This window comes from Centrocercus urophasianus, unplaced genomic scaffold (assembly GCF_019232065.1).
Source record: "Centrocercus urophasianus isolate 14NV4802_14NV808 unplaced genomic scaffold, USGS_Curo_1.0 seq_18, whole genome shotgun sequence".
Lineage (NCBI taxonomy): Eukaryota > Metazoa > Chordata > Aves > Galliformes > Phasianidae > Centrocercus > Centrocercus urophasianus.
The window spans coordinates 9,563,183-9,575,846 of record NW_024884733.1 but is presented as its reverse complement, the minus strand read 5'-3'; the positions used below and the strand labels follow the sequence as shown (position 1 = coordinate 9,575,846).

The 12,664-nt window shown below is 36.9% G+C and overlaps 1 protein-coding gene across 3 annotated transcripts in view; it reads right to left on the bottom strand.

The window, feature by feature from the left end:
• VAV3 (vav guanine nucleotide exchange factor 3) overlaps positions 1–12,664 on the bottom strand; it is a 156,495-nt gene that overhangs the window by 49,615 nt on the left and 94,216 nt on the right. For 2 of the 3 annotated variants that reach the window (XM_042819144.1, XM_042819146.1), the window contains exons 16-18: positions 11,973–12,074; positions 9,358–9,458; positions 1,587–1,609 (exon numbers count right to left, since the gene is read on the bottom strand). In XM_042819144.1, the coding sequence (XP_042675078.1) occupies positions 1,587–1,609; positions 9,358–9,458; positions 11,973–12,074 (226 nt within the window). The remainder of the gene's footprint in view (positions 1–1,586; positions 1,610–9,357; positions 9,459–11,972; positions 12,075–12,664) is intronic. The other variant, XM_042819145.1, reaches the window with a different exon arrangement.

The window sequence follows — 12,664 nt, the reverse complement described above, 5'->3', positions numbered from 1 at the left end:
AAAAAAAAAAAAAAAAAAAAAAAAAAAAAAAAAAAAAAAAAAAAAGATAAATGCATATATATAAATATATATATTTCAGAATCATGCTAGGGGTGAGAAGCTTAAGGTCAGAAGAGATTAGCTACAATTAGGATCCATATTTTCTTCATCTGGTCACGTATGTTCACCTTATTTAGCTTGAGGTACTTGGCAGATCTGCCCACAAGGTGCAGTCAGCAATCTGTTCATGGTTTCCCAATGCTGTCTGTCAACTGCAGCACCAGGAGAGTTCAGCTAAAAGGCCATGCTATAATTTTCATATTTTTAAGTGCCCTTCCTTAGCAGATATTTCTAGGCAGACATTAAAGACCAGGCAGTGGGCAGATGGAGGTACAGCTGCAGAGCTGCAGGCTGAGGAAGTGGCAAGGCAGGCAGGCAGCAGCCATTTCGGGGCATGCAAGCAGACTGGAGGGCTGATAGCATACACTGTGGTAGCGCAGAACCAGCACCATCTCCTCACACAGGGCTGCACCCAGACTGCCCTTTCCTCATACTTTCAGACACCACAGAGCCTGGCTGGTGTCTGCTGCAGCCCGGACCACAGCCAAAGAACGTGCCCGACGGTGCAGGGCCTTCCCCAGCACTTGCTGCCAGCTGGGGTGGGTGCAGCACTGCAGCGCTCCAATGCAGGATTGAGCACAGAGGGAGCTGGCTCTGTGCATGAGAGCCATGATCCCCCGTGCAGCACTCACGTCAGCAAATACGCCCTTTCAATTTTGTTACTGGTGTTATTGATAGCACCAAAACGTGCATTTATCAAGAAAAGATACATTTTTCACCATCAGTGTGTTGCTTAAATAGTTAAATTATCACCAACTTCTGACTTGAAATTGCTACTGGAAAGTACTCTACCTCCACATTTCTGCCTTTCTTCTGTCAGAAATGGCAGACAAAAAGTAACTGCTTATTCCCTCCTGTGTTTCAATCCAAAGGCACCAGTAAGTGGTAAGAACACAAACCAACGTAACAGCCAGCCTTCTTGTATTTAAGTTTAGGTACACTACATATAAGACTGCCTCCATCTTACCGTTCTCTCAAGATTATATAAACTCCCTAACTACCAAATTATTCTAACAAAAGCCTGCTTAAATCCAAAGGCTAAACTGCCCTGCTATTCTTTGTTGTCCCTAAAGGCTGCGGAGAAGCATAGACTGAGACACCAATACCGAGATTCTGATACGCCGGCACATCTCATGTAGTAGAACTGGCTACTACTCAAAAAAGACGAAAAAGCAGTTTAGCTGTACTGCCAGATTTGGTCCAGTAACACTGCAGAACAAGACAACTGTATTAAAGTAATGTTGTTTTTTATCCTGTAACTTAAGAATACACCTCTATTCCTTCCAGTGCTCCCAACATTAAGCCACACCAACTGAAACTTGGCACACACTTAGAACACAGTACATTTGTATTAAATAGCTGTTTTTCACCATTCTAAAGAAATACGTTATTAAATGCAGAAGAAAAATGTAACTGCTCCAACAGCATGTGCACAAAGTAAATAATGTCATTAACAAAGCAAATATCACACAAAAACGGATACTTACCTCGTGTTTCAGGTTCCCATGCTCTGAAACATAAGTAAAAATTGGCATTATTGGTGATTGCAAATTTAGGCTGCTTATGTAGCAAGCTCAGCCCGCGCTGTGCTGCATGACACCAAGCCCTGCTGCACCCAGTGCTACCTGATCCCTGCAGCACGCCTGGGCAGCCCAGGGCCGCACCGTGCAGGCCGCGCTCGTCTCGCTCATTGGCTCTCTTCCCCAGGCAGGGCTGCACCTGGTGCCAGTGGCTGCAGGGCAGCCTGAGCCAGCACGCGTTTCTGCAGCGTCCCAAACACACCTCGTAGGCATCAGCTCAGTGGGAATTTAAGAGCTATTGTTCTTCATTGCAAATCGTGCTGGCAACTCTTGTCAGCTGTTTGTTCACAGTATGCCAGTGTATCAAGATAAGATGTATATCTTTAGCTGCAAGTTTTTCTATACTTGTACATCAGCTTAGCATTACGTTAGTGTATCATGGAATCTGAAGCCAGTGGGTTCTTATTAGACCTTTTTGCTATGAATTTTCTTGTACTATGTAAAAATGAGATAAAAAAAAAAAAATGTAGTTCACCAGATGACACCAAGGCAGTAACACTTGCACCCACCACTACTCATTACTAAAGACACAAAAAGGCGATTATTTTTTTTGTATACTTTCTTTCTTTTCACGTCTACTTCGATAACTGATATTTTGGTGTACTCTAGATAACTTGGTTTAGTGCCTTACCAAATGAGAGCCAACTGCATTTACCTATACATTCTCCAGGACTGTACATGCTGCTAAAGCAGAGCACATACTGTCCATGCCTAGTGATTTTGTTACGTTGAAAACTTCTTCCCTTGTGTCTTGCACACAGTGAACTATATTCACAATAAATCAAATTAAAAGCTTCAACTGCAAGTAGACTTTGTTCCACTAAAAAAGCAGAAAAATGTGAACCAGCGAAGTGTGGGAAAAAACCCTTTGGCTTTCGAGTGCTTTATGCAAAGACAAGCAGGCGTGCCAAGACCCAGCACGCCAGCTGCGGACGTGGGGCCAGGCACGCGAGGCCCAGCCCATTTACCACCAGCAGGCCTTTTTTCTCACATACCATTTCAGATGCTATTTCTTCTCATACACTATGCCAAAGATGAATTTTCTCATCACTCTGAGACAAAATTTTTTTATCATTTATACCCTTTTCAAAAGTGTTAATTTGTGTTTGCACAGGGAGTAAACAGAAGAAAAATAAGGCAACCCCAGAGTTAGAGAGTTACAAGTAGACTACTAAGGTTTTCAGGAACCTGAGGGAATTAGTTGCTTAAGTGTTGCTGAAACTCAGTCTATTTTTGTGTTTCAGAATTTAGTATGTCTTCCAAAAGTTTTTGCCTAAATGTGAATGACTTATCAATTTTCCAGTGTTTCATCTCAGAATTATAATTGTCTTCTAATGAACGGAAGTCATTTGGGAAATTACTTGTAGAGGAGCAGGGGCAAAACTTCAATTCAGATTTGAAGGGGTTTTTGTTTTGTTTTGTTTTTAATGGCCTATCTTTAGTTCCACTGATTACTTATCCAGTAACCAAAGGGGGAAGTCCTTCTAACCTCCAGCAAGAGTTTTTTTTTCGACTCCCACAAACACCCCAAACAACTACACGAATGAGTTCGATTTGGTTATTTCAGCATCCCAACACTTTTCACAATTAACTAAGGAACTTGCTGATTAATTTCCAATATCTGGATTCTAAAAATCACTACAGAGGAAGGTAATAAATATTCTTGATAACTTGCATCAAGTAAATTCCATGAGAAATATGTGGGTTTTTTCTTTTGACTAATTCATAGGTTAAAAAAAGTAAACTGCTCCATGAACCAAGGTGGCCAGCAGGACACTTATTATTAAAGTCTAGAGAACAAATTCGAACTTACAAAAAGCAGTAGCAGCTCCAAAGAAGAATACTGTTTCTTTAAGCTCTCTCTGTATTAACTCATAAAAAGTCAAAAACTTAATCAACACTGACAGACTGAAATATGATTCATTATTTCACTTTTATCATGAAATGAACAAAAAATATTTCATATCTATTTCCACCTAAAAGCTTATTCAAAAAATAAGGCTTACTATCTTTTTATTCATTAAAGTTCAAGTGTTCCTGTGGTTCAGAATTTTTTCTGCCAAATTATGTAGATTACTTCATCATAAGAGTTCAAAATCTTTTTTCCGAATGTTACACTATTACAAAGAACAAAAATCTAACCCATATTTACTTGGATATTTTGGAAGGAAAAAAAAATTTCTGAAGATATCCATCAGTAGGTATTTTTACACAACAATTTTAATTCAAGTTTCTGCTTATCACCTACACACTCATCAAGGTCTTAGCAAGTGACTTTTACTGTCATAGTTCAACACAGTTTTTAGGTTTCATTTATTCAGTGAGTCTATGCTATGGGTCAAAGTTTAGTAATTATATCTGATTAAAAAAGAAACAAAACTAGCCACTGGCCTCAATAAGGAAGGGGGAATAGATAAAAAAAAAACACTGTGGGCTGCTCCTCAGCAATGCAAGAGAGCAACTGCATTCTGCATGCTTACTCAGTGGAGAGTAAATAAGTGGTTATGCAGTAAACTACTCAAGTTCCCATTTTAAAAGAAAACAAATATTTAAAAAGAGTAGCTATCAAGCAAGCTATCTTAAAGGACTTGTAGCACAACTGGCTCCAGTCACTTAACCAGACACTGAATAATCAGAAGAAAAGCAAATAATGTTACCAATATTGGTAGCATAGGTCTCTACACAAAACATCAAGCCCCCTAAGTGACTTCTGCTCAGGTTGAGCAAGGGTGGTTAGCTAAATAATACAGCCCAACCTTAGTTGCATTTAAACAAGAAGTGGCGTAATTCCAATGAACATTCTGGGACTTGAACATTTACTTGTCTGTGCTGTTGACACGGTAGGTTTGGAGAAAAGCCAGCAATTTCACAACTACTGATCAAGCCAGCAAAAAGGTAAACAGTGAAAGCTGCTGTTTTCCTTCTAGATACCAAAAACGCATGCTTTTTATAAATTATCTCTGATGTGCTGTAGCAAGCAACTATTACATAAACAGCATGGACTGTATCATTGGACATGAGCATTATAATACGAAAGACATCCCAAACTTAAACCATTTGTACAATAACACTTGCTTTAACATTTGTCATATACTTGAAAAAATAATTTTCCATCTAGAATCATATGTTTCTATGATTAGAGGAGGAAAGTTGCTGTTATTTTTCAAATGGAATAACCTGAAGAATAAAAGAATCACGCATAAATTAGCTGGAAGTTACTATAAAAACACCTGATAAGTGTTTCTCTAACCAATTTTTGCCTCAGTAAAGGGACACCTTTAGCATTCCCTGGGAAGAGGGATGTGAAGAATAGAAAAAATATTGTTTGCCACTGTACTTGAAATATTTAAATGATTTCAGACCCTACAACCATTAGTAGAGCTTCATCTAACTGAAATATTCAATAGTCTATGGAACCAGAAGACATTTGCATGAAAACACTTAATTCCATTCAACTGAATGAATTTGGTAATGAAAGTGGTTTGTTAATTCTACAATTTTCAACTAGAAATAGGCCTACAGTTATGCAGTATGTTCTAGAGCAAGTGATGATATTCATTTGGCCAATATTAAGAATTTCTGCAGAAATTGCAAGGACCACAGAACAACCTGTGCAATATAAATAAGAACAAAAAGGCAGACAGTTTCTCCCTATGTCTCAAAGTTTTGTCATACTGATGCTCACTTCACCAAAGGACCCACTCTTACCCACTTCAAAATATAAAACCTTCCAACAAGTAGCAGAATATCAGATGAACATAATTGTAGTCTGCCTTGAAATGAGACATAGATGTGCCACTGAAAGTCAGAAAAGTTAGTAAGGTAACAGGAGATCTCTATGTCAAAGAAAAACAGCATATATGTTTATTTAAGTAGCCCTGTAAAAGAAGTATGTGTGCCGATTTCATAATCTTCATGTGTAAAGATAAAAGCTTTATGAAGCCTGGTGTTTAAGTATGGTTATGTAGCCTAAAGGAATTTGTCAGAACATAGGCAATGAAGGGGATGGAGGATTTGAAGTCACAGAAAAAATGACATGATATAACATAAGTAAAATATAGGAAAATATTTGAGCAGGCCTTTGTCTTCATTGCAGAGGAAAGGAAACCAAATCATGACAGAAGTGAGCACAGCACTTCAATCAGCACACATTCAGAGCAACATGGGCAGGAACAATAAGAAGAACAAGGACTAGACAGAGACATTTTGTTCTATTTATTAATTCAACTGATGAAGTCTATCTTTTATCATTGCAACACCTATAGTCTAATGAACTGGTCTTCTTCAAAGCAGGACATCTGAAGAATTAGCATATGTTGGTGTAGATGGTAAAGCATTACAACACTGCAATTTATCTTCAGGTTTTGTCAATGCTTCTCTCACAAGTATATCATCTAAACATGACACTTATTAAATTCATCACTCGGAAGGTTTCATCCATCCTCGCACCTTTATCTTTTGCATTTTCAAAAACTGGCTCGAAATGGAATGCAAACAAAGTTACAAATTTTTAATCTACTCAGATGCTCTAAGCGTCATTTCAGAAAGCTTTAAAAAAAGCACCTGCTCAGAGGTCTAAAAAGAAAACATTAAACCATACACAAAAAAAAAAAAAAGAAAAAAAAAAAGAAAAATACCAATAAAAATTCTCTGCAAATGCTTTTTAGGAGCCCAGCGTATTCTCATTTTGGCAGAGTTTTTAATTCTGATCACCTCTTTTCAAATAAATATCTAGTATGAAAATTGTCTAAGGCATAGATCCACTTACAAAGAGATGATAAAAAGTTAAGACTATTCAGTTCACAGAGGACACTAACAAATAGGCCATGAAACACTAAGGTATCCAGAAGCACTCACTGAAAACTTCCATCTATACTTCTCACAAAAATCAAGAAGTTGCAACTTAATTTTAAAAGGTAACAAGGTCAAAAATAACCAGGATAAGATATGTAATCTATGAGGGGCTCAGGGAAAAAATTTACAGACTTCAGTGTTACAAAGATTGTTAGCCACAATTAGATATTTTTTGCTCATTGGCCAAATTTGCTCTGTGTGTTGAGAGAAGACACATTAACAGCAAAAAATGTAAGACTATTTGTCCCTCATGTTCTTACTTGGTTAAAGAGCAAGAGAAAGCATTGCAAGAACTGCAATTTAAATTTTGTTAGCTGTTGTGGTCTGAACTATTTTCAAAGGAGGTCGTAAAGAAGCATTACATCCTATGAGCATGCAAAAGATATGCAGCTCTTCTGTCTTGTATAGAAATCTAGGAACTCTTCCATAAATGTAAAACAAACTGGCAAGAGGAAAGTTTGCAGCGGGGACACAAAGTGGTATATGTTGATGTAAGCAGAGCATGTAACAAAAAACAGAATCTTAAAAGAAAAAAACAGTTGCTTCCAAGTTTAGCAAAAATTCATGCAGTATTAACTTAAACTCCCACCCCCCCACCCCTTTTTTTTTTAAAAAAAAAAAAACATAGGAAAATTCTGCTGCTTTCAAGTTATAAAATGAAAATTTATGACATTAATAAAGTGGTGGGGTTTTTTTTATTTTTATTTTTGTATCTATGTTTTTTTGAGAGGTTTCTGGTTCTGGTTTGGTTGGTTTTTTTGGTTCATTTGTTTGTTGGTTGATTTGCTGTTGTGGTTTTTTTTTTTTTTTTCTTTCATAGTTGGGATGGAGAAGGAGGGGAATGACACTGTTTTGTTTACTCCAAGCAAGCATTACTTTGGTACAGATGTAGGAATATTGCCAGAAATCAGACCTTGCGGGATTGACATTCTTACTTATATACACTGCACTGTACGCATCCACAAATCTTTATAGAAAAATGGAAAGACAAGTTCCTGCCTCCTGGCATGTCAGCTATCCGATTAAAATAAAAGGGGAAAAAAAGAAAAGAATACGCAGGGATGGCTTATAGTGAAAAAGATAGCTTTCTGGTAAAGAAAAGTGTCTTTGCTTTTCCTCTCTATTAATTTAAATGTAATTACCTTAAAATACTTATTTATATTATTTTCCTCTAGAATAACCTTAGGAGGTTCTATGAAAATTCTGTACTCCACAAAAACAAATATTTGAATGAAAAATACCGTGGTTGCTTGTATAGTTTTTGGACCTAAGACAAACTATCTTAAAAAGCCCAGACTGGGACAAGAGCACAGAAGATAATCAGTACAAGAAAACAATTAATAAAGTAAACTTAATTGGTTGCAGAAAAAGTTAGGAACTGCTGTCCCTAATTAACTTGTTAAAGGAGGAAGTAATTTGGGCAAATTATTATGCTGAATCAAAAGCCAAGCAGAAGCTGGAAAGTGATGCAAACAAGGGCAAAGAAAGAAGCAAGCTCATCCAACTTGGAAAGGAACAAAAAGCTAGCAACAAAATCTTGGAGCAGAAGCCTGTTGAAGAAGAGTAGATGAAGTCATGTTGTAATTCAAGCAGTGGGAACTGCATTTTGCAAGGATCGTGATAGCAATGCCAAAAGAGGAAAATAGAGCAAGATAAGAGGTTGCATAGCTTACACGAAATATCCGAGACAAGAAACTTCACACAATTATGAAGTAATTCCAGAAAAGAATGCACCAATTTTACAAAAGCAAGTAGGACAATTTATCAGAAAGCTTCTCCAAATAATACAGTCACACTTTTCAGAAGTTATGATGTGTTCCAATGGCTTTTCTGTTTCATATATTATCAAGTATGATTCTGTACAATTCTGTATGAAGTTCAGGAAATCCAATAGTATAGATAGAGGGGGAGAGCTCTAATTTCCATTTTGCCAGCTCCAGCACTGGCAAATAATCTCTAGAAAGACTAAGAGAAGCTGGATAAGGGGAAGAGTCAAAAACAGTTCTCCTATTACATGACTAGCTGGCTGAAATGCACAGATTCACTGCCACTAAGCGAACAGGTACAGGGAAGGGAAAGCATGCAAATACTGAGCACCAATATTTGGCATTAGCAGTGAGGGATGTCAGAGAAAACTACAAACAATGCTGAGCAGAGTGGAAAGAAGTCAAATGTGAAGATAACAAATAAGAGTTGTTTGAGGGAGACTGAATGGTAGCTTAAGTCACAAGAGTCCTTGAAGCAGAAGGAGAATGGAATGAGCACAAAATGTTGATAGCTAGGGAAGAAACCAATGGAGTAGAGCAATTGATTAAAAGATGACAAAAAATGGGTCCTTAGGTGTGGGCAGCAGTGATACATCAATCATATTTTTGTGAATATTGAGTGGACAGAAACCATGGAAACCGAAGAGATGAAAGTGGAAGCTGAGGCAACACAGTTTCAGCAGCTGAGAGAAAAATATAACAATTGATGTAGACATAAAGGGAGAACCATGAAGATGATAGATGATAAGTCATACATTAGGTGTTACTTTGAGCAGTGTACGATTAAAACCAGAGCAATTTCTTGCTGTGTAGGACATGGACAAAGAAATTGGGTTTAACCTGTAACAGTTCAGTCTCTTGCTTTTTAACATTTCAATTTAGCAAGAATAAAAATCCCCATGAATTCTAAATGCAATTCTAATTGTACTTATAAATGGTAGTTTCAAAAGTATGTATGTTACAATAAACACAAATTAGGGGTAAATTAAACCTTAATTATATCTAGCAAGTTTTATGTCCTAATTAAAATTGGTATTCTAACAATAAAAATGACTTACCACCTGAATTAGCTCTGCCACAATTGTCTAATCTTCCTAAGCATTCTTTGTGCGCTCCAGCTCCACACTTAGAGCATAAATAGCCTTGATAAAATGTTCCCCTGTAAAATAAAATTAGGTAGCGATACATTAGAAGTGATAAATTTTGTACATAAAGAAGTAAGAGACATAGCAGAAGGTAGTAGAAGTCATTTGCTGTACTGCATGATCATAGTCCTTAAAGGCACAAGAAATAGTGACAACTGACAAGCAGATCATCAGCTTTTTGTCACTGCTAACCATTCATAATTTTTAAAAAAAATAATATCAAAACCAGATAGCTCTTTAGGACTACTGGTTAAATAATCTTCATTTGTATTTAGCCCAAAGCAACTCTGGCACAATGAGCTTGAAACTGTAGCGTTATCTGAATTATCCTACTCTGCAGCTACTCTCAGTTTTCCTTCAATGGGAATTTGCCCAGACAACACATAGAACAAATTCATTTTGAAAAACATGTAAGTGTGAATACATATTTAAGTACCAAGGGTTTCATGGGTTATACTGAAATACTCTAGACTTCAAATTTGTTCATTTAAAAGAAATACATCTGGGTTCACTTTGCTTAATAACCAGAGCTGCTAAGGAAAGAGTGGCTTTACACATTCTCCCATTCTCCTTAATGAATTTGGAGTCTGAGCAAACTGATTCATTTTCAGATTTGTGCATTGCCTTAATCTCAGGTATGATCCACTGAACAGCTAACAGTTTTTTACATGTACTTCTGAGCAATAATATGTGTTCCGTCTACTGATGTGTCTGCTTACTCTTCACCGTAGACTTGTCAGATAATTGTGGAGACAGCCAAGTTCGGAGTGACCATGCATCCTAGTTTAACATGTCATCGTCAGCTGCAAAGACAAATCGGGCCTCATCTATGGAACACACGATTGGACAAGTGTAATCTGAATGAAACATACAGCAACTGCTACTTACTACAGCAGTTACTAGACTGCTAGTGCTTGAATGTGCTGGGTTTTTTTAATTAAATTCAGAAGTGTATGATTTATGTGTCAGAATACACAAACTTAGAGACGAATAAGTATTTCAATGCACTCGGTTCCATTTTTCAGTTTCGTTATTTTTTCCCTTACTGCTACACAGGAATGCAAGACTGTATGGTAAGAGTGTAGGATATAAAATTATCCTTCACAATAGATGCTTCTGAGATTTTATCTCCACATAGGAAAGACCAGGCACTAAGGTTCACATTTTATTTCAAGAATTTACAAGTTTAGCATTCTGAATGTTAAAATGACAATGCCTTTTCATAAATTGTTTTGATGTCTTATTGACGCGTGCCCAGTAGGCTCTCCATACTAAAATACCCAGGGACGTGTCTATATATTATAAGGTAACACTTGGGTGTGTAAAATACCCTGGAGCAAACTGGCATGCCTATGCAGAACAATGCAGCTTCTTGCAGGCTGTGTCCTGAAAACAAGACAGTCTTTTCTCAGTAACAGCAGTTAGTACAGTAACAGAGACACAATGCCTCAACTATTCCACTTCAAATTCAAAAATGAGGCATACCATCTCTAAGTTCAGGATGTCTGCAGCATCCTTCATAGTCACTTAGACCTTATTGCACTGAGCAAAATGTCTAAAAAATATCTCAGAAACTCCAAGTCAATACAACTGTTCAGTAAAAAAGGTTGCTAAAGGAAAACACATTTATAAGGCAAGAAGGAACACACCTGAGATTATTGTATTCCATGTCTGTGCTGAACAGAAATACCACCCATGTGTCAAACACTCTTCTTACAATGCTGTGGCTACATTTTTCTAAACGTAATAAAACGTTATATGTGCACCTGAACCACCCAAGCTTTACAGAACTTTTGTAACTCCAGCTCACACTGTGAAATTTACCATTCTATACAAGTACCATTAAACACTCCATGTTTACAAAAACAGAGGTAGCTTACCAAGAAGTCATTGGTGTTCATGTGCAAGCATACATGTATTTCACAGGAAAGAGAACAAGGAATTTCTCAATTTGAGTTACCCTTAGAAATCCTTGCTCATGAAAGGATTAGCATTTCTTATTTAGCTTTCCAACATCCATTTTCAATTTGTCTACATACTTCTACTTTAGCAGTGGCTTTGAGAGACAGCTATTTGCTGTTTCACAAAGCAATCTCCCCACATCAAACATTTATGAGCATTGTCATCTGCCTTTTTTGAAAAAAACATTCCATCTGTCTTTGAGACTGGGGGTCTACAGCAGTGGAACTTGTGGCCCAGCCCTGTTCATCAAAACTATACAAAATGGTCATCATTTACACTTGCATACAATTCCTGTGCAAAACAATGCTCACAGGAAGATTTAACAAAGCCGCCTTTGAAAAATGGGGTAGCCCCTCGATGTCTTGGCCTTTCAACAGCATTCCTTTTAATATTTTGTAAATTAATTATCAAAATCTCACTAACACTGTGTGTGATGGACTTTATGGCTTGAGTGTCTTTAATATGTAACCAGCTAGCCATATGTTTCCATGTAATGCTTTGAGTCAAATACTACCACAGGGGAAAAAGAAAAAAGACAAAAAGAAGAAAAACCTTAAAAATCTTACCTAAGAAGCATTTGACAGACTTTGCAAGATGTCACACGACTGAAAGTATGCATTTTGAACTCATGAAAGCTTGTGTCTGCATAATCTGGTCGTATGTTTGACCTAAAATAAAAAGTATTTAAAAATCCAGTTTAAACCATGAAAATTTAGAACATAAAGCACTACTCACAGCAAGAAATCTGAATCCAAGAACAATTAGCTTTATTCACACTTCAATGATTTCCACTGAAGTGAACAGGAAATATGGAATTTATTACACATTTTGAAATAAAGACTGACTTATTACATTAAGCATACTTGATCCTTAAAATACCTCCCACAAATCATTTTAACTCCCACAATAACTAGATAATAATTATTACATATCAAAACTGTCTTCTGCTTTTTATTCCTCTTCAGATAGAGACATTTTATGAAAAAACACTCATTTCTTCCTTCTCAAATATTCTGTTACACGGATACATGGATCTTCAAAGAAGAGTAGCTCACAGCTTCAAAACCAATAGGTGAGAAAAATGTAACCAGAAAACTTGGGACAATTAGGCCACAAGAAGGCAGCAACATAACTGATAGCTGATTTTTCATCTTTCTTTAATTCAGTAACATACTCAAGCTAAGAAAATACGACTACCTAAAGCAGAACCAATGAAATATTAGAGTGCATAACAGAACTCCAGATAACATTAATTTAG